Below are 23,231 nucleotides of genomic sequence, written 5' to 3' on the forward strand. Positions count from 1 at the left end.
ATACTGACTTACGCATCCTACTGGGTCTATAAAGGATCTCCCGTGCAGGGAAGCCTTCCCAGACCTCAGACTCTGCCCGATCGCAAAAGGCTTTGAAGGGGCCACTGCTCCATCACACGCTACTCGTACTGATGTTGTCCATAACAGTCAAGCCAGCCTGTCACAGCCCCTCCACTGCTATGAGGATGTGAGACCCGAGTGGTTTAATGACACAGGAGCCTGGACTTCTTGGAGGAAAACAAAGCTCATTGCCCCTTTCTGTGTGCCTGGTTGCAAACTATTTTTAGAGCACCATGGGACTAAAACCAGTGAGGGCTCTGACCTAAAATTCCAGAGGGAGAGTGCGAAGCGTCTACCCGAACTTCCCTGCCTTGGGGAAGTCTGGGGCGAACTCCTGCAGCCTTAGAAGCTGGGCTGGGTCCACGGGATGGAGAATGGCAGGGTGCCACGGAGTTAACAGCAGACGGTCATGTGTGCGTGCCGGACGGCAGGCGGTTCATTACTTGGCGGAGAAACACAGCACAGACTCTTACTATCGGAGCTCCTGATTAATTTCCCGGGTGCTCACGGAAAACTCTACTTGCTTTCTTCCCAGTCCACGAGAAAGGAAACAGTCACGTGTCCCTGTATTTCCGTCAAAGAGAGGGGGGAAACAGAGAGGGGCTCGGCTCCAAATCGAGCCTCAAGTGAACAAAGGTTGTGCAACTGAGAAAACCTGATTGGAGCTGCTATGTTGGGGAGGATGGTAACTGGCAGTGCTAGCCAGGAGCCGGACGAATGGCAAAGGCTGGCTGGGCTCGCGGACAAATTATGACCTGTATCTTAGGCATCGCATCCAGAGGATGCCCTAAAAAAGACCAGGGAGCAATAATGCACCATGGACACAATGGGCCAGAGCTCCAAACTTCGCCACAGAGAAAACAATGGGGCAGCTGGAAATAAAGGAAGAGAGGGCATTTACCGCTCTGAACTCAATCCGAGAGTCTTCTGGAGCTACTTTTTGGGCTCTGAGGGTGGACTGGAGAAAAGCAATGGCAGGAAAAGGCAGGAGAAGGAAAACATATGCAAGGCTGGAAGATGGCACATTCTGGAATCACCTAGAAAAGGGGGATTAAAGCTACCAAAGTTAATGGCTGGGAGCCTACCCCTCCCCACCCCTTCCGCAATCATACCTATCCAGCTCCAACCGATAAGGAATCTGAGGCCCCCGCCAGATCAATTTGGCAGAATTAATGGTACCGCTGCTCCCCTATTTATGTCCAGCAATAACTCAGGACCTGGGCATTTACCTCAGAGGCAAAGCATCTTCTATTTTTAAAACTCCTAAATTTAAAAGGAAACTTATCTGCTGTTTGGCAGCCCAGCACGCTGAGCCTCTTTGTAAGCGAGGAGGAAAGCCTTCCCCACATTATTCAGATTTACCTACTTGCTGCTATGAGCTGTCATAACACATGTTGGCTGACGGAGGCCGGTCTCTGCTTGTCATCGCAGAGAATGGCTGCCCTGCAAAGCCTTGCTTTAGCTCCGGGGCACTGCCTAGGAATTTTGCTTCCAAAAGAACAGCATCCAGCCGCGGTATCACTGTGTCATGCAAAAAGAAAAACTGATCTACCCAGGCTGGTGTTGAAGGTACAGAGAGGATGTCAAGAAATACCATTTATTTCGCCCAAAAGCAGTGTGTTCACCAATGGGTAAGCACGCTTCTGTTTTATAATGAACAGCCTCCTGGAAGGGACTGACTGGAGGACTGTGGGCCTCTTCTTTTTCTGGGCAAATGCCCTTTCATTAAAATTGCCACTTCTTCGTTAGCACCCGGAGTTCTGCTCTGTATGCAGGGTACGGAGTAGGGCTAATCCAACGATCAGGTTATCTGTCCTAACCATGCAGAGTGGGAGGAATGGACCAAATATGAAGACAAGGTTTATAGGGCTTCCCATAGGGAGCAGCAAGGCTTGCCACTGCAGAATACAGAAGAGCCCTACCAGCAACAGCAACAACTAGCATTTTTAAGCAGTTTGCATGTATTAGTCTTCACAACAATCCTGTAAGATAGATTACTGTTCTTATTGACAGATGAAGAATCTGAGGCACAGACAGGTAAAGTGGCTTGTCCGAGGTCTTGCAGAATGGGTCTAGGGCACATCTACCCCTTCTACAGAGAACTAAATTGAAGCTCAAAGCCAGTGGTCAAATCTGGCCCCAAAACAGGTCGTAGCAATGTTCTCTCTCTCCCATCATGCCGCTGACACACAGAATCATTGAGAAGTGCTTGCTCCCAGGTTTTTTTTTTTAGAGATTTTATTTATTTGAGAGAGAGAGAGAGTGCACAAGCAGGGGGAGCGGTAGGGGGGAGAGGGAGAAGCAGACTCCCCACAGAGCAGGGAACCCGATGCAGGGCTCGATCCCGGGACCCTGGGATCATGACCTGAGCTGAAGGCAGACGCTTGATGGCTGAGCCACCAGGTGCCCCATCCCAGCTTGGAGCACCATGAGAAGGCAGCAGTCAGCAGCGGATGGCTATACAGAGCAGACACGTACCATCCTGTGTTTCCCTGTGGGCTGGACCTGCTGCTTTCCCAGGAAGTGACAAACTTGAGAATGATGCTGTTTCAAGGTCCTGATCAACTGTGATCACTACCAGACATTCTTTCCAGCTAACTGACCAAACAGCAAATACTTTAAAGAAGTGGATATGGCTTCCACTGGACACTCTTAACAGAAGGACAGAAAAGCAAGAATGCATTCATTCCTTCTCCAGTGGTGATTCTCATTCACTGAGTTCTCATTTGGGGGTCTCAAAAATGTGCAAACATGGAAAAACCTGAAAAAGACCTTACACAAGTAGAGTATCCTCTATCCTGCTTAGAACAGAGGTTTATACACAATAGGTATAAATGCTCAGGAAGCAGAGCGGACAAGCACAATACTGCAGAGCCAGCCCCCATCCCTGATCCTACTCATAAAATGCTTCCTCCAGAAGGAGATGAAACTCCACAGCTGACCATTATCAACCAAATCAACACCTTCTATCAATGGGGTTCCTCCAGGGACTGTCCTCTAAAGAAAGCAAGCAGAGTTTTGTGGAGGGTTGTTATGTTTAACTGTAAATCGCCTCATGTCTTGCTTCTGTAGTAAAACTCTATTTACTGAAACTGATTATCTACAACACCTCGTGCCCAAACTTCAGAGAGTTTACAATGAGGGCCTTTCATCTGAGGGACCAAAAGCTTTGTTATGGAAATTTTCTACTCTGGGAACAACACACCTGTACACACCATGCTGGGTATGGTTTATGGCTAAGAAAATGAAAAGCCTATTGACACAGAGGATAAATGACCTGCCTAATGACACAGAACCTATTGTTGGCAAAATTGACCAGGTCTTTCCTCTGTCACTGGACAACTCCATGGCAGGAAAAGAAGGTGGAGCTTTTCCATTGTGATTTTTCTCTTCCCGAAGTGGGACAGACTTCAGTTGGCCCCTGAGCTAAATTCCTTTCCGAACTCTCCTTTCCTAGACCCAAAGGCAAGTACTAACCACTGTGGTCTTCAATCTGTCCTTCCCCACGTGTTGCAGTTGGCTGGCATCAGATGCACAGCCTAGGATGGCCAACAAATACTTTAAAAAAGTGGATATGGCTTCCATCGGAAACTCTTGACAGAAGGACAGAAAAGCAAGAATGCATTCATTCCTTCTCCAGTGGTGATTCTCATTCACTGAGTTCTCATTTGGGGTCTCAGAAATGTGCAAACATGGAAAAACTTGAAAAAGACCAAAACACAAGTAGAGTATCCTCTATCCTGCTTAGAACAGAGGTTTATACACAGAGGTTTATACTCTGGCTCTGGGTGATGGTCAACATCTTCCCAGGATGCTCCTTGTTTTCTGAATCCCTGCTTGCAACTCTACCGTGACATTCTGCGGCTCTGGGATCTGACCCCAGTTGAATTAGCTGGCGTACTCTGTGTTGTCCAGCCACGTCCCTCAAAAGGGGGCCACACAAGACTAGGAGCCAAGAATTAATACCCAACTGTCTTCATCTTGTTGCAAGATTGGCCATCTGCTGATGGCCATCAGCTCCCAAGATAGAATTCACATTCCACTCAATTCATCTATTTAAAGTGCACAATTCAACAGTGTTTGGTATGTTCACAGAGTTGTGCAATCATCACCACAATCAATTTTAGAACATTTTTATCACTCCCCCAAAAAGCCTTGTACTCAGCAGTCCCTCCTCTCCCCGCCCCTTCCCCAGGCCAAGACAACTGCTCTTCTACTTCTTGTCTCTCCCAATTAGTGTTTTATCCATCTTCACTCTACCTCATTGGACCGCTGGATCGAGTCTGGGCTCCTCTGTTTGGTTTTGAGAACTCTTCATAAAGTGGACTTCCTGTTCTGATCTACTTGGGTCTTCAATCTCTCCTCTCCTTTTAAATGCACATTCCCTACCTTCAGCTGCTTCACCATACCCAAGATAACTTAACCTCTTGGTGTGATAAATGGTTAATTCATTGGACTTGGATTGCCCAAACCCTGAAGTTCTAAAGAAAGAACTAGCTCTGGCCAGGGTCCCGGAAGATAACTGATACGCCCTTGAGGTATCCTGCCTGATAAGAGTGTCTCTGCAGGCCCGAGGCCCTGGACCATGCTAGTTTAAGCTCTGCGTGTGGGGAGCTGGAGACTGCCCCGTCAAGTTTAGTCACCTGGCACTCCACGCCTTCATGACTGACCCCTACTAAGGCTCAGGTGAGCTTCCCTGGTCGGCACTGCTTCACACCTGCTGTTCCATATCACTGCTGGGACATGGAGTCTTGTCCATGCAACCCCATGGAAGAGGACAACCCGAACCTCACGCCTGGTTTCTCCTGGACTCTGTCCTATGCGTCTTTTTCCATTACTGATTTTCATCCGTACCCTTTTACAGTAACAAGTTGCAAACGGGGAGCATGACTGCTTTTCTGAGTTTTGTGTCCTTCTAGTGAATCATCACACCCGAGGGCAGTTTGGGGACCCCAAACACCCTCCTCTTCACTCCTGGCCCTCCAATTGTGCTGTCTCCCACAAGGCCCAGAAAGTCACACCTTTTCCAGGAGAGACGGCACAATGGGGAAGAGTGCAAACTCTGGGCAATGGGATCGGCATCCCGGCTTTATCTCCCACTAAGCGTGTGACCTTGAGTAAAGTGCTTGCCCTGCCCATGAAATGGAGACCATAATACTACTCACCTCCAGGGGCTAGCATCAAATGTAAATGGATTTGCAATGTGTAAAGCGTAAGATTAATGCCTGGCACATAGGAAATTCCAGCATTAGTTATGGTTTTTATGAGCTCTCCCATCCGCTCCACTCACAAAGTTAACCTCCCTCCCATCAAGCGGCACTTACCTGTGCTTAAATGCAATTGTGCCCACTTGGGTCCTGGGTCTCCAACCAGCCCATGACCTCCTTCAGGAGGAGCATGTCATTTACTGACTCTGTCCCCGCAAAAGTTCCTACAAGGCTGAACACACAATTGGTTCCTAAAATATATCTGTTGATGCCTAGGGAAGATACATCTATTTAAAAGTCTAGGAAAATCTGATTCTTCACGTAAGGATTTCCGCTTGTGAAAGCCAGCGATATTCCTCTAGGGAGGGGAAAAAAAAAAAAAAAAGACAAAAAACACCCTTCTCCTTTATATACATTTGTGTATAGAATCTAAGATACCAGCAACCACACATATCCAGGACAGCCCTTTCAACTAAAAGTGTCTAACAGCCTCTCATGGCTCCTATACCTTATAATTACCATCAAATTACATGTTGGATTTAGGATGGCTAATTATTAATCATCAGCCTGAATCAGTTATTAATGAGTAATGCCACTAATTACAGGGTCACCTAACACAGAGCAGGCGGGCAACCCCGGCAGCTCACAGAAGATGCCTAATTCAACTGCAGACTGTTCCCGGAAACAATGTGCTGGAAAATGTCACATCTTTGGTGACACTGGACACCCTCGCCTCCTGGTAAAAGTCACGGGGTTTTACAGCTGGAAAGAACTGGAAAGATCAGCACTTGGGACGCTGTGAGATACACACCTCTGAATGCTGCTGAGCTAAGCTGGGTTTCCATGAATTCATGATGCCCCCAACCTAAGTGCCTCCTGGCTACATAGACTATATCCCCTCATGCTTATTTTTGCTACTATTTTTCACATACATGGACATAATGTTATAAAAATCATAAAATTTAAGCTTATATCCGAGAACAACTGAACTCACAGTAGTTCTTTTGTCAGGGAATTTTCACGGAGGATTTGTTGAATGTATATTCCCAGATCCTCAAAACTGCCATCAGTTACTTCTTTGTTCTTGGTCAGCTCGCCCATTCTCATTCCTTCTGGAAATGACTCCAGACCTTTATCACTTTCCCATAACCTCCTAGGCAAAGGCCTAGCTCTCACTTTTGAGGGTGATTTCGCCTCCTCTTTCCCGAGGAAAATGTGGGTCATAAAGCATGAGCTCTCTCTTCCTGCTCTTCAAGACCAAACTACTGTTCGTGTCCTTGACCTGACCTCCTCCTTGCACTCCAGGGTCCTTCGTTCCCAACCAGCCCCCTCCCTTCTTCCTATGTCTTCAGACCTTCCCTCTCTTTGCTCCGTGCCCTCAACTCTATGTACTATGTTAAAACAGCCCTCTTCATGTCCTCACCTGGGAAAAGGATGTTCAAGCAACAGATGCCAAATTCAAGGAGATGGTGCAGAAGGTTCAATGTCAATAGCTAAGAAACAGCTAACGAGGGAGTGGTGTTTAGGGGAGGAATGTGTGAGGAGAGCTTCCCTGGGGCAAGGTGCTCCCTGGAGCGAGTGGGGATCCTACCATCTGACCCCAAGCCCAGTTCAGCGCTTCCAGCAGCAAAGAAACATCCTCACTGCTCCCGACCAAGGTTTTAGCAAAGGGAAAGTGGCCTGTGGAGCAGAGGGGAGCCCTGGGTAGGGGGAGAGTCACCTCTCCCCTCCCATGTGGGACAAAGGTATATGAATCCTGGAAAGAAGATGCGGAACCCAGAGGGAATGTTGGCCCGTGACCACTTTCAAAGTGGTCATTATTAAAGTTCACGATAAAAAAAGGAATGAAGTACTCAGTACACTCATGTTACAAAACTGAAAAACCTCGCAAACTTTATGCTATTAAAGAATCAAAGAAACCAGACACAAAACCCCACAGAGTGTACGGTTCCACTTATATGAATTGTCCAGAACTGGAAGTCCACAGAGACAGAAAGCAGACTGGCAGCTGTCAGGGACTTGGGGGAGGCAGGGTGTGGGGAAAGGGATGACTGTCTAATGGGGAAGGAACTGGACACTGAGTGCTGATGGGTGCACAATAGTGTGAGTGTATTTAATGCCACTGAATTCTATACCGTAAAATGGTTAAAATGGTAACGATTTGTGTTATGTGTACTTTACCACCTTAAATAAAATCATCAACAAAACAGAAAAAAAGGGATGTCCAAGATTGTAGCCTACAAGATAATGGAAACAATCTAAGTGTCCATCAATGGGTGAACTGGATCAAGAAGATGTGATGTATCTATACAATGGAATACTATCCAGCCCTAAGAAGGAAGGAAATCCTGCCATTTGCAACGACATGGATGGATACTGAGGGCATAATGCTGAGTGAAATAAGTCAGACAGAGAAACACAAATACGGAATGATTGCACATACGTATGGAATCTAAAAAAGTCAAACTCGTAGAGAAACAAAGATCAGCATAGTGGTTGCCAGAGGCTGGGGGCTGGAGGAAATGGAGAGGTGCTGGTCCAAGGATATAAACTACCAATTACATGATGGATAAGTTCTGGAGATCGTATGTACAGCATGGCGACTATGGTTAATAATAACACACCATATACCCGAAATCACCTCAGGGAACAGGTCTTAAGGGTTATCACCATTTAAAAGAAAGTAATTATGTAAAGTGATGGATATGTTAAATAGCATGATTGTGGTAACCATTTTGCAGTGTGTACCTATACCAGAACGTCACATTGTACACACTAAATACATACACTTTTTGTCAATCATATTTCAATAAAGCTTGAAAAAAATAAATGTTTAAAATGCATATGTAAATTAATGAATGAATTCCTTGGAAATGAAAGGCGGCTCTGGAGTACGGGGACCCCAGCAGGAAGAGGGCATGGGGTAGATGCAAAGGCACAGGTGGAGGGAGCACTGGAAGAGGCCCAAGGAAGGAGGGTCCCTGCTGCCTTGATAAAGCAAGGTGGAGGTTCAGATTCCCCATGCCCTACGCTGAGCACCTGGAAGAACCTTCCTCCTTGCACCTCCCGAGGCACAGATGAGTGAAAGACAGGAAGAATACGGACTCCAGCTGCTCTCCCACTGCAAAGGGTCAGTGAGGGTTAGAAAGAGATCTTATTTATTTTTTTTAAGTAGGCTCCATGCCTAGCATGAAGCCCAACACAGGGCTTGAACTCACCACCCTGAGATCAAGACCTGAGCTGAGATCAAGAGTCAGACGCTTAACCGGCTGAGCTACCCAGTCGCCCTGAGGGGTTCTTAATTTCAAGGAAGGTCAAGTTTTTATGATGACATGAGATGGGACAATTTCCATAATGGACTGAGGCTGATTTGTGACTTAAAGTGACCCTAGGACTTACATTACGCAAGAGTGATAAGAAACATCATGAGGTCTACCGGGGTTTTCGTTGGGGCAAGGGAAGGGCTCATTGCACTGAGCAAGGAGGAAACCAAGACAGTGGGGTTTTATCAATATGCCCCGGGAGTTCTTTTTTTTATGATTCTTTTTTAAAAGTAATCTCTGTACCCAATGTGGGGCTCAAACTCATGACCCTGAGATTAAGAGTCGCATGGTCTACTGATCGACCCAGCCAATATACCCCATGAGTTCTACTTACTCAGTGCACTAGAGGTGCAGGCTCAGTCTCTCCCATTCCTAAAAGCATATCACTTGATCTTTATTCATCCTCCTCCACAGTTTCTACCCCTCACCTCTCCAAGCCGAGTCTGCCCCAAACACCTCACTCACTTTTCCAACTTCTTCATGTCCCATTTGTCCCTCCAACTGCCAATTAGCTTCAGACCCAAATGATCCCTTAAAATGGTCTCACCAAGGCTATGATGAGCTGATCCCTTAAACCCAATGGTGCTTTGGGTCTTCCTGTTATTAAACCTCTTACTCCACTGACTGTCCTCCTATCTCTCTGACCATTCATCAAGACTTGTCAGTCTCACTTATGAAGGCTCCCTCCATCCCAGAAATATTGGGGTTCTCCTTGTCTTTCTCTAATGGACCTCTGGGCACTCTCACTCTTTTTCTTAATCGCTAGCCCTGACCTCTCTTCAGGGCCTCAAATGTCACTCATCCATTCGTTCATTCACTAAAGATTTTGAGCAAACTACTAAGGTCCAGGTAGTAATTAGGCACGGGGGCTAGAACCATGAACTAGCCACAGTCCTGGCTTCATAATAGCATACGGTCTAGTGGGTGATAAAGATGGTGAAGAGAGGCTCTCCATTTGGGAGAGGCAAGTAGAAACACCTAGCAGCAGTTCTTAATATAAGCCCTATGAATCATTAAGGTATTCATAAACTTCATGAAATTATATGCAAAGTTCTGTCCACTTGGACATGTTCAGGGTTGACACGATCTATGCCTTTCATTAGGTTAGCCAAGAGGTCCTTGACACAGAAACGCTACTGATGTGACATTGGACATGATGTCACTCTGGAGAAAAATCAGGGCTTAAGACATAGATGTGAGACCCTTCTATGAGAGGCGAGAGTGGGGTCAGGGCTCCTCAGAGTCTTTCAAAGAAGAATCTCAGCAGCAGAGGGCAGTGACACACAATGGAGGTGATAAGGGAAACTTGGCTTAACTCAAGCTCCACTAAGTCTAACTATGCTTCTCCTGTGGCTCTGAGTAACCCTTTCCCCAAATCCCCCAGTCCCGCAGGAACGCCACATAGCGCCGGTGCCCAGAGCTCCCGGTGTGAGAAGCAGGGGCCTCAGCTGTCCTGGGAATGACAGAGGTCTCTCTCATAGCTTTGAAGAAGAGGGATTTTTTTGGCCAATATTTAGAAGTCAGGCGATTTCACGCAATGATCTGGATTTGTGTCTTCTCTTCAAAGTCTGAGGACCCAATAAACGCCAGCCCTGGGCCCCCCCCCCCCCCCAGCACTGTCACCCAGGGCTGATAGCAGCTGCCTCCTTGTGGGGGGGGATGTATTCGTCAGTCCCCGTGCCCCGCCCCCCTTATACTTGGACTCTGCTCTCTTTCGTGGCACCTGCTCACTCTCCACCCCAGAAGCTCTGGGGGAGACAAAGAGCAGAGAACAAACGGAAAACCATGGGAAATAAACTATTTGCCAGGCAGGAGAAAAAAATATATATATAGGAAGAAAAAGGGAAAGACGTAAACAGAAAAGATATACATTTTCCTTTTTTTTAAGGATATAAATTTTCTTAATGCAAAATCTCCTACGTTATGTTGTCTACTGGGAAGACTCAGTATCTACAGTAGCCTCATCCAGTCAAATGCCATTTGGATTGTGAAAATGTTCTCCCCATCCCATCCTTCACCAAAATAAAATCACTACTATTAAAATATTAGGATCACAGTGGGGAGTGGAAACGACCATGTCCTAACATTTAAGAAATCATAGTGTATCTGCATAATAACATCAGAAAGGCCATAAAAACTCCATCCTACAATTAAATAGCTCCATCCACTATTAACAAATTAAGCATTTCATAAGTTATGATACATTAAAAAGAGATCATTGGTATTTGATTCTGTTTTGTACATCAGAGATACATGTAATATTAATGACTCATGATCACGACTCTATTTTCTTGGGTCTTTTTAAAGTGCATATTAATCATCTGTTAATATTACCGTAACTCATAAAATACAAGCTAAATTTTCGCTTAGTGCCTTTTGTACATAGGAATAGCTATGTTTTCTGGGCATGTTACAGCAAGGCACTGTACCCACTACTTTCCCTCTGTGGCTAACACCACTGTCACACCCCCATTCCCATGTCTGTCATGGCTGGAGGTCAGCCCCCCTGTGGGTCAGAGAGGAAGCACTATGTGTGTTCAGTCCAGCAGTGTTAATTTCATTCATGTTATTATGCAACTGATCTCCAGAATGCATTTCATCTTCTAAAACTGAAACTCTACACCCATCAAGTAACATTTCCCTATGCCTCTCTTCTCCCCAGCACCTGCCAACTACCATTCTTCTGTCTCCATACATTTGGCCATTTTGGGCACCTCATATGAGTGGAATCATATAGTATTTGTCTTTGGTGACTGGTTTATTTCACTTGCCATAAAATCCCCAAAGTTCATCCACACCATAGTATATGTTGGAACTTCCTTCTTTTTTAAGGCTGAATGCTATTCCATTGTATGCATACCCCACGTTTTAATCACCCATCCATCTGTTGGTGGCCATTTGGGTTACTTCCACCTCTCGGCCATTGTGAATAATGCTGCTATGAACATGGGTGTGCAAATATCTCTCAGTGCCTACTTTCAACTCTTCCGCGTATGTACCCAGATGTGAAATTGCTGGATCACATGGTAATTCTATTTTTTAAATTTTTTGAGGAACTGTCATACTGTTTTCCATAGCAGCTGCATGATTTGATATTTCTAGGAGCAAAGCTCAAGGATTCCAATTTCTCCACATCCTTGCCAACACTTGTTCCTTTCTGCTTTGTTTGTTTGTTTGTTTGTTTGTTTGATAGTAGCCATCCTAATAGATGTAAGGTGGTATCCCACTCATTAAATTTAAATATCCCAAAGGTTATGCTTTGCTTCTCAGGTGACACCTTAGTGACGAGTCCATGTTATTATCTGCAAGGAGCCAAGAGTGTGGTCCTGCAGCATTGCCCACAATGGCATCGATCGCACATCCGAGACTGGGATGGAAACTGAGTCACAAGACGTCTCTGGTGGAGGAAGTTACTGGCCCAACACATCATCTTCCTTGTTGCACATATCTGCCCATGAGCAGCTCTGCTCTACTGTAGTTAGTTCCTCAGCTTTCAATTTGAGCAGGAAAATAAGGGAACATGAGGCATCCTAGTTATTTAAAATGTAACGACTATGAACTTCAGAACTACCTGCAGAAAGTCCTCATCTTATTCCAGAGTTCCTTCTTGCCATTCTCTTTTACATCAACGCTGCGCAAAAAGTGGGCCAAGGTAAGCAAGCCTCTTCTACCTCTTCTAACTCAAGACAGAACCCTGAAGATCTTAAGTCACTTTGGCCCTTGAGCAGAACTCACAGGAAGTACTGGACGATAACTCAGCTACCATTGTGGTTAAAAATCAGAGCATCTGTAATGGGCTGAACAATGTCCCCTCCCCTCAAAAAAATCCACATCCTAATCTCTGGCACCTGTAAATGTTACCTAACACGGAAAAAGGACTTTGCAGATGGGATTCATCGTGGGCCAGGGGATTATCTTCGATTATGCACATAGACTGTAAATGTTATCACAAGGGCCCATCACACGGGAGGCAAGAAAGTCAGAGGGGTAAGAAGGGCGTGTGATGAAGGAAGAGGAGGAAGAGGGATGTGATGTAGCCACAAACAAAGAAATGAGGACTTCTGGAAGCTGGAAAAGGCACAGAAATGGATTCTGCCCTACAACCTCCAGAAGGACCCACACCGCTGAGCACACCTTGAGTTTAGCTCTGTGAAGCTCATTCCAGACTTCTGACCTTGGAACATAAGAGAATACCTCTGCGTTGCTTCCAGCCACCACACTGGTAGTAATTTGTTATAGCAGCCATGGGAATATGGCATCAAAATTAACCCACTTTACTCAACCTCCAGCTTCCCAGCTGGTGTGCTCTGGGATCCTGATCTGCGCATCTCTGGGAGCAGCAGGGTAGGACGTGGGCAAGAGTCATACAGAGCTACCCAAAGGCCCTCCAGGTGTCCCCGGGGTCACACAAATACTGTTCTTTTCTCCGTGTTCCTGCACCACGGAAAGGGGAGGGAAAGTTGCAGGTATGACAGAGCCACAGGAATAAGTACCTCTCAAACATCACAGGGCAAGCTCCTGAACACAGCCCATCAGATAGGAGCACAAATAAAAGGAGGTGGACATTCCCTATATTTCGATCTTTCAGTATCACTGTTTGATAAGCTGCGCTTGAAAACTTTAGCTAAAGAAGCAAAATGCGGTATCTTTCCCCAGCAAGAAATCTCTGACGCTAAGACCCCATGAGGTCCCAAAGCAGGTTTATCCACTGCTGGTCTGCCCCAGGCAGCCTCTCCTACACTCCCTCCCTCCAGGTTCCTGTGTCCCTGGGATCTGGGGACATGATGGCCTCCAGAGCTTGCCTGCCACCGACCTGATGGGGAGAGAGGGGTCTCCGGCGTCCCACCAGTCTTTCGGGGGGCTGATGTACATGCACCACAGCTCCCAGCTGTAGCCGTGGGCCGAGTTCTCATACCGCTGCACCTCAAAGGTGTCCTGTTTGATGTTGTCGATGGACGGAAGGATCACTCGCTTCCGGTTCTCCTGGATTCGGGACAGAACCGGCTCGGCCCTGAAACACACGGAAGGAGAAGTAAAATCTCTCTTCTGCGGCATGCCCACCCCTCCCCTGACACAGACCCCCACACCACGGAGAATGAACAAAAGCAACCTGGCTAAAGGGGGGGCCCTGGGTGGGCTGGGCCTCAGGTGGAAACTGAAGCACCTGAGTGACCTGCCCTGGGGTGGATCGTGCCTCTGTGAGCATGCTCTGTACGGTGGTGCAGTGTGGTCCACACCCTGGCCCCCAGGGGGATCCTACGTCGCTCTTGCCTGGGCCTGAGGGGCCCGCAGCAAGAATTCAGAGCGTGGGGGCCTCTCCCCCAGAAAGCCCCAGGCCTCTCTTTTGTGCTGACAGCGGTAAGCCAAGGCAAGCCCCGCTGACTCCAAGCGGTTCCTGTTTGCCATTTCCCCTCGGGCACTGGTTGATGCCTCCTGTTTCTTCTGCAGGAGCTGAATTTTCTCTCCCAAAATGGGTCACTCCTGCCCTTGACGGCCTGGTTTTAATAAGCATTTCGCTAGCTTCTTGGTGTGTGTGACTATTTCAGTTGTTTTAATTGATTATTTAATTGATTTCTTACAAGGGATCTAATTGAATTGGTTAGCAATGGCAGGAGAGAACTAATTAAATGCAAAGGCAAGCAGAATCCTGCCTCCCAGCAAGCCTGCCCCCTCATGCCTGCAGTGGGGGACAGGCAGGGACCTGGCTCAGGGTTCAAGATGCAGTCCTGCCCACTTAGGAGAAAGCAGATGGTCAGACTCCCCCACCGGTGTGTGTCTCCAAGGCAGACGTAGGAACGGATTGTTTCCCAGATTCGAGAAGGAAAAGATGGCTCTCATAAGCCAGGGCATTAATCTCCCTGCTTAGAACAGAGCTCGGGCTTTGGAAAAGAGTCAAGTGAAAACCCCATCCCTCCGCATTATTTGGAAGAATAATGAGAATGCTCGGCCTGACTCCCATCTCTTTTCATTTCCAGCTATTGAATTATCTGTTGGCTCGTCTCATCTTTCTATTTAAAATGAGCAATAAAATATACCCTGGGCCATTTACCGCCTCCAGTGCTTTTGCACACCCCAAATAGGCTGAAGCCAAGGGGGACTGACTCGCCATGGCTTCCAGATACACTTCTGAGCTTCACCCCTCCAAGCACCTGCTCCTGCTGTTCTCCTCCTTGGAGAAGTGCCCGTGGCCACTGGCAGGAAGTCTAGTTACCTATGGAGTCTTACCAGATCAAGTGCCACCTCTCCCAAGAAGCCTTCCTTGATTTCTCCTGGTAGGAAGCTTCTCTCCCTCCTCTCAGCTCTTGGACCATCTTCTGCACTCATCAAGTCACTCTGGCTATACGCTGTCTGTGCTAGTCTTGGAATACACACTATTTTTCCTTACGGCCGAATGGAAGCTGATATTTATGGAGCACTTACTGCGGGCTAGGCACCATTCTAAACATTCTCACAATGGTCCTAGGAGGTAGACAGAATGATCAGCATTTGACAAATGAGGTAAAGTGGCTTGCCCCGGGGCCACACAGCCAGCTGGTGGCAGGGCCGGGTTTCTAACCCGGATGGTCTGGCTTCACGCCCGACCCATAAGCTCCACTGTGTCCTTGACGGAGCCAGGCTCCCCCCGGCCGGTCTGGTGGCCTGAGGTTTAGAAGCACTCAGTCCCCCGTCACTGTGGTGAACTTCTAAGCATGGGGACAGAAGAGCTTCGTCCCACTAACGCTTCTGATGCTGCGGAGTGTGACCTCCCAGTCTGCGAGGGAAGGTACACCCGTTCCAGTTGTTTTCTCCCGCCCCTGCAGATACCCCAACCTTCTACCAAGCGGCCCGCTGTGCTTCCGGCGGAGCAGCGCACTCCCGCCCGCAACCCGTTATCATGTGACCTGCTCTGGCCAATGGGGTGTGAGCACACGAGATGACGTCACACCGGAGCAGAAACTGGCAGAGCCAGTCCCGAGCCACAACAATGGGATGTCCTTTGACAAAAGTCCTGCTTCCTGTAGCCTCAGACGGAAGAGACAGGACGTGTGTCTCTCATTTCAATATTGCATTGTATTGGATGATTTTAAATTGTCTGCGTGTTGCCGTTTGTGCAGCTTCAAGCCAGAAGCGCATCTTCAGTGAAAGATTGCAAATACTAATCAGGTGCATTCAGGGAAGCAGCCTCCGATTCTCTGAGACGCATGCACGTCGCCACATGACCTGTTACGCCAGCCCACCCCCGTCAACCCTGACTGGAGGGGCCATGACCATGCTCAGGACTTGCGAGCTATGGCGCTGGGTCACTCACACCCTTGGGTGGCACTAAATGCTCTTGCTGAGAAATGCCCGCTACCTAATCGTGGTTTTAGATAACAATACAATTCTCTTATGTTCCCCAGACCTATAACCCATAACTGAAATTCCTGGATTTGAAAAACGGGGATGCTAATATGGCTACATCAAATAAATAACCGAAAACAGCCTCATTTTAGCAATGATCCAATTGTTAATCTACAGATTGTATTTTTTAAAATTTGGGTGTTCTTCAGGTGGTTGTTTTAATACTGTTTATTAGCCCCATTAAGAAATGTAGACTTAAGTAGTCCAACCAACCCACTGAGCAATTCCTATGTCATACCTTACAGTTAACAGCTTAAGGCATTTTACTACAAGTTTCCACAAGCCCTGAATCAAATCTCTAATCTTTTCACAATAAAGTAGATTGGCATATAAAATAAAATACATCACTACTCATTTCCTACATGGTCTCTTCTAGCCGGATTTCCATTTTATGTACATGAAATGACAGTCTAAAGACTGTTAAATATCAATGTTCCCTTCCAAGAAGGGAGAACAAATTCCAATTTTTTAAACAAAAGGGACAGTCTCAGGAGGACTTTACCTAAGTGACCATGTGTGGAAACTGTACAAGTTAAGCTGTTTTAAAGTTATAGATGATAAGCAAATGAACTCAAATATCCTGTCTTGGGGCACCTGGATGGCTCCATCGGCTGAGCGTCTGCCTTCGGCTCGGGTCATGATCTCAGGGTCCTGGGATCAAGTCCCACATCAGGTTCCCTGTTCAGCGGGAGCATGCTTCTCCCTCTCCCTCTGATTGCAGCTCCCCCTGCTAGTGCTCTCTCTCTCTCTCTCTCTCTATATATATATATATATCAAACAAATAAATAAATAAAATCTTTTTTAAAAAGTCCTGTCTTCTCTGTACTATGTTTCAGCTAATATTGCAAAACTAATGCCAGTTCTAAAAGTTGCTATGACCAATTCTGTTGACTTTTGCAAGGTACCTTAAGTTACAACAAAAACCTCCTTGGGGGTCTCAGGATGTGGAGGCTATGGGGAGCAGGGTTACAGACAGAGAACCAGCAGCTGACCTGCCCCACAGACGAGATGAAAGTCCTTGTTGTCATAAATCACTGAAGTTGGAGATTATGACTGCAGTATATAACCCAGCGAAAGTTGAGACACAGTGTCTACCTTGTAACAAGTCAGCACAAGGGACATCTGTCACTCTGGTGGTGGAAATTGAGCGTGATGGCCTAAGGCTGGCACAGAGGCCAGTTAGACTATGGGCTACCTGAGGGCAGACAGCAAATCCTGCCAGATTCCGAACCCCAGCTGAGTGACCAACTGTCCCACTTTGCCCAGGACTGTTCCAGTTTTACCACTGAAAGTCCTGCATTTTGGGAAATCCCTCAGCACTAGGCAGATCTGAACAGTGGGTGACTCCATCCCTGGCCTAGGACAGTGTTTGGGACAGTGGCAGGCATCCAGCAAATATTTGTCAAATGGATAATTCAGGCAGCCACTGTGTTACTTTAGGTGGATGATGATGAGGGTGTGAGATGCGTGAGTGGAGGTCAAGGCGAAAGGCAGACATGCAAAATAGAAGGGGAAACCAGCTAGAGCTAGAGGTTGATGAGAGCTAGAGATTGATTGGATGAGTGACATGATGGGGAGGGAAGAATCAAGTGAAAGGGGACATGGGTAGAGCCACCAGTTTTGACAGAAAAGAAACAGGGAGGCAAAGATGTGGCAAAAAAGACAAAAAGTTCCAATGGAGCATTGGAGCGCATCTGTTCGGAAGGCTTCCAGTTCAACCGTTCTCAAACCTGAGTGAGCATCAGAGTTAACCCAGAGGGCTGGTTAAAATAGATTGCTGGACCCACCCCCAGAGCTTCTGATTTCAGAGCTCTTGGGGGGGAGCCCAAGAATCCGCAACTCAAACAAGTTCCCAGATGCTGCTACTGGTCTGGGGACCATACTTTGAGACCGTTTATGAGAGAGTAACAACTCTGAAGCTTAGGGGAGGTCAGGGCTGCAAACACACAGCTGTCTGTCACCAGGTCTGATGGTGACAGAAAAACCAGGAAAAGAAACTAGCGTCTGATATGACATCAGATACCCATGTGCACTTGAAAGAGCCAGTGTTAACCCTCTCCTTCATGAGCTCATGCGGATAACCATTCTCCTTTGATCCAGCCATTAAAGAGATTCTAAAGTGTGTTGCAAATGAAGAAGAACAGATGTTTTAATGTTTCATTGGTGATGGGATAGTGGCTCTTCCAATCCGGTACCATGAACAACATTTATTCAAGATGATACCAGTGAGTTGACACATGTTACAAACATGATTTGTGAAATTAAAGACTCTGCTTCTTAGTAATTAAGCAAATTGAGCACAGGTTACTTAACCTCTGATTTATCACTGGGTAGTCAGCAACAACCACCTGACTGTGCTCTTCAGCTGTCCAGTCCTAAACCAATGTCAGTATGCTCCTTGAGTGATTTGGGCATTTTGATGCTTTACTTTTCTTGCATCCTATGTCTCCTCCTCTCCCTGTGCCCCTCCCCCCAATTTCTCCCAGATTGTTCTTTTCACCACCTGGGAAACCACTGGGGGCCACATCTGCAGAGATAAACTCTTCCCTCCCTACAAATGATGTTACAGATAATCCCGTGGGTTCCAGGAGGCTTTCCCTGCATAGGTAGAATTATAAATGGATCTCTTTCCTCCAGATAGCACTCAAGCATCCTCCTCAGACAAGGGAAAAGCAAGTGGGAGAAGAGAACAAACATGGCTATCTTATCCCCTTAGCAAGGATTACCTTGAGTTCTTTCCAATTAATATGTCATTTTCGCTGGGAATTTTGATGATGATGGTAATGGTGATGACCACAACAATGAACAGAGTAAAACAGCAAATTTTTCCCTGCCTCCCAGTTTTGTCCCAGATTATCAACCAACCCTTCTCCATTGTTCTAGTAGCCCCAGAGGAAACAGGCAAAGTTTCCACCTCCCAGATTCTAACTCCTCCTGACCTCATTACTGCGGGCCCTCAGTGCCCCGGGGTCCAGCTTGTGACCTACCAGCCAGCGGTGAATTCCACGTGGGCATCAAAGAAGCCAGTGACCTGGCCCGTGGCCACCTTCCAGCCCTCGATGCGAGCTCGGATCAGGCCCTCTCTTTTTTGATTGCGCACCACCTTCACCAGCCCAGGGTAGCGTTTGTGGACATACTCCTCCAAGGGGGCCTTCAGCTCCTCTACAAATGACAAAATGCAAGAAGGTCCATAAACATGTCATTTCACCAGGGTGTCCAACCCACTGCGATGCCAATGGATCTTCAGGGAGTTCAGAGAGGCAGAAAAGTTGGCATGTCAGAAATTTCAGTAGAAGAGACAACTTGGTCAGCATGAGAGTAAGAAGGCATTGCTGACACACCAACCCAGAACAGCAATGTTCGTCCCACGTCCAAGGTATACAGCTGGACAGAATCCACAACTGGCTTTTACGTTTTGGCTGCTACAGGCTCGCAGATGTCTTTTGAGGTTGCTTTTCTTTGTGGCCTTTCCTCCTTTCTAGGCCAGTGTTCCTGCCCTCCCACTGTCCCCTGGGTCCCGTTATTCAACTTCTATATCAGTTTTCCCAGCAGCACATACACTGGTTCTTAGAGTACATGTCCTGGGTGGTCCAGACTCATAGTCCTGCACCAGACGCACAGTCAACAAGGTTGTTACTGTGGTCTTAGTTTAACAAAGCAATCTTTGTCTAGTTGCAGAAATGCTGCTCCTCCAGAGATAGAACACCCGAACACCCTCCCTTCTGCAACAAGCAGGTGGTATACAGTGTGTTATTTATATGATCTAATTTAATCCTTACAGCAACCTAAGAGGGAATTAGATTAATTCCATTAATTAGCTTGATTCATTCCACTTTGCAAATGAAGAAACAATCTCGGGGGGGCTAACCTGTCCCAAGGTCACACATCAAGTAATGGAAGGACTAAAACATGAACCATGTCTATGTCTAACACCATAGACAGGACGGTTGACCCCTCTCTGTACACAAGACTCACCAGATGGAGGAGGAGGGGGGAGGGGCTCCCCGGGAGGGGATTCACAGATCTGCCCCCTGCAAGGATCCACCCCTGGAGAGCAGGCTATGGGTCACTCATGGGGCTTGGGAGCATGCAAGCAGACCATAAACCATACTTTAAGAGATACTTTTACCTCTGACTTCACTCGAGAGAAACCCAAAAAGGTTGTATTTATAGATGCTGTGTAGAACCCTCACTTCTTAGTTATACACGGCAACCTTGGGAAATTAAAGCCATACATTTGAGCACAGGGAGAAGTGGAGCTCTCTAGGTCATGGGTGTTGTCCCGGGGAATGATGCAGCCATGGGACCCGGGAAGAAATGCAGAGGCCAGGGTGTGTAGCTGGACGGGAAGGAGAGAGTCTCCAAGGCACGGAGACATGGAACGGTTCCTGTCAGTCCTATGCACAGATGGTGTGGGAATGGGAACATGATGGGCTGCACTGTGCACTCCCCAAAATCTATCTGTCAAAACCCTACCCCCCAGGTCCTCAGAATGTGATCCTATTTGCAGAGAAGGACTTGAAAGAGGTGATTAATTTAAAATGAGGTTGTTAGTGTGGCCCTAATCCAGTATGACTGGTGTTCTTACGAGAAGAGATTTGGAGCCACCGGGGGGGTGGGGGAGGCACCCACAAAGACGACACATTGAGAAGGTGGCTATCCCCACACCGAGGAGAGAGACCTCAGGAGAAACCAACCCTGCCCACACCCTGATCTTGGACTTCTAGCCTCCAGAATGGTGAGAAAATAAATTTCTGTTGTTATTTCTGTTGTTCAAGCCACGCAGTCTGTGGTCCTTGGTTATGGCAGCCCAAGCAAACTAATACGGGGGGGTATTTGTTTGGAACGGGGAAAAAACTGGAATCTGGGCAGGGAAGGGGCATAAACCTCTAACAAGGAGTAGCATGTGCTTGGGTATTCAACACTGGAGTCAGGCCACCTAGGATTCAGAACCCAGGGCTGCCACTTATCACCTGAGTGGCCCTGGGAGATTTAGCCAATCAATTCAGGCCTCAATTTCCTCCTGGGCAGAAGGGGGATGATAATCACTGTATGGACCTCAGAGCACTACGGTGCGGACCGAATGAGTTACTACAGAGAGAATGCAAAGAATTATCGCTGCCGCACGGTAAAGGCGCAACCTTGGGTAGCTGGCATTAATTTTCCCTCTTTCCGTCCACATAGGTGCAGGGCACGTGGACAGAGATTCCAGAGCAGCCCAGGGAACCTGAGGAAGCTGCACCCAAGAAGGGAAAAGTCCTACATGCTAGAACAATGGCTCTCAAACTGGAGGGCATATTGGCACCACTTGGGGGTGCTGAAACAGATTGCTGGGCCCCTCCCCCACAATTCCATTTTCAGAAGGTTGGGGGTGGGGCCTGCGTATTTGTGTTTCTAACAAGACCCAGGGGGTGCCCATGCTGGAGTATGGGGAACCACTTTGAGAACCCCTGAGCTCAAACCACAAAGGGCTTTCTTGGTGCATGCCTGGCGCACTATACACCCTCGAGAAGTTATTTATTGCTGGTGATTTCACCAACTGGTTTCACCAATACTTGCCATCATCCCAGGATTGGTGAGGGGGCTGGTGGAGAAGCCAGGATGCAGGGACCCCCTGCTCCTTCACCCACCCTGAGGGAAGGATAACCAAATACATGGGTTTTCAGCTTCTAGACACCATCTACTGACTGAAGGCTGGCTGGGCTTTCCTGTATGTTCACTAAATTTCTTGGAACAAGAATTCTAGCAAGAGTGTTGGGCAGGCCATGTCTGCTTGGATTTTCACTCTTCCTCATCAGTGCTGGGTAGGTGGTCAGGGGATGAAGGGACATGCCATGGAAGACAATGGATCACGCATGGGCACCTCACCCACAGAATGCTACAGTGGGAAGCCTGCCCATTCACTAGGTTTGGCACTGGTGGTAGGCATTTTGGGAATCTTCGTAAGTGCAGGGAGAATATCCTGAGTGCTCAGTGCTAAGCACTACACCAGAGCACCCACAGGCACTGTTACTCTTTAGCTGCTGGGTGATCTGGGACCCCAGTGGGGCTCTGCCTGATAACTGGATGGCAATTCCTGGACATACCAGTCACTGTGTCTAAATGCCAAGTGGTTTCCTTACTGGTTCCGTGGTTATGACTGAGACACTGCACTGAGGGTGGAGAGCAGTGACAAGCATTTACAGTGTTGGCAAAATACGGTGTGGTTCATTAGCACTGCCTTCTACAGCTCAAGGCCACTGAGATACAGACATTAAAGGGCTTTGAAAAGTATAAAGGGGAAATGCCCAATCATTTGGTCCTAGCCCTATGGCTGCTAAAAAAAAAAAAAAAAAAAAAAGAGATGTTACATCTAAAGCCCTTCATAGGCATTCAATAAATGTGATTTCTAATAATAATTGACCCATTAACATTATTAACGTAGATCAATTTTATAACTTCCCATGAACGATAGCTTGTCTTTCTAGCTAGTCCATATCATTCTGAAGCCTGGGGCCTACTGTATAGGGGCAGACACCATCCTCACTTACAAAGTTTGGGGACACTTTGTTCTAAATACAACGGAAGTGATGGTCTATGGGCTTTTAAGGGAACACTGAGGGAGAAGTCACCATCTCACCAGCAAGATTCAAGAACAAGGGATACTGGTCAGGCTTCTTTTCCCAGTTACCTCATGTGGTTCGACACCTCAAAAGGTGGTGGCTCGTGCCCTTGCCTGGATTTACAATCAATTCAGACATAAGGGCTTCCTCCAGATGCTTACAGTCTAGGTAAGGAGGCAAGATATGTTCCCCAAATGACAATATTCAGCATGATAAGGAAAATGGAGCTAATGGCCTAAGAAAAATGGCCATACAAGGAAGTGCTAGGAAGGGTCACAGAGGGAGAAATTATTTGGCTTGGGGCGGGGGGGTTCATGAAGAAGCAAGTGTCTGCGTTAAGCAGAAGGTTTGGACATGTGTTCTCACTATCCCAGGATACATAAACACACAACAAAATACATAAGCATGGAATTGAGTCTTCTTAGATGACAGAATCACTGTCTGGGGGACTGGAATGATGTCATAAATTAGAAAAGAGAAAAAGAAGAGAAGTAGAAGAACACGTTGGTGAGTTCACCTGGGGACAGGGTGAGGTGCCAGCAGACACTCAGGTAGACTGCTGAACCAAACTAGTGACCCAGAGGTGAGGAGAGAGGCACATAGTGTTGGGGACACAGTGGTGAGAGATGATATCATACAAGAGGCTGGAGACTCCAGGA

The 23,231-nt window shown here is 47.2% G+C and overlaps 1 protein-coding gene across 1 annotated transcript in view; it reads right to left on the reverse strand.

Annotated features, from left to right (window-relative positions):
• The window catches only part of GALNT17 (polypeptide N-acetylgalactosaminyltransferase 17), a 458,315-nt gene that overhangs the window by 214,181 nt on the left and 220,903 nt on the right, over window positions 1-23,231 (reverse strand). The window contains exons 4-5 of the mRNA XM_027613677.2: window positions 18,958-19,132; window positions 13,404-13,601 (exon numbers count right to left, since the gene is read on the reverse strand). Of these exons, the coding sequence (XP_027469478.1) occupies window positions 13,404-13,601; window positions 18,958-19,132 (373 nt within the window). The remainder of the gene's footprint in view (window positions 1-13,403; window positions 13,602-18,957; window positions 19,133-23,231) is intronic.

The sequence above is a fragment of the Zalophus californianus genome, chromosome 10 (assembly GCF_009762305.2).
Source record: "Zalophus californianus isolate mZalCal1 chromosome 10, mZalCal1.pri.v2, whole genome shotgun sequence".
Lineage (NCBI taxonomy): Eukaryota > Metazoa > Chordata > Mammalia > Carnivora > Otariidae > Zalophus > Zalophus californianus.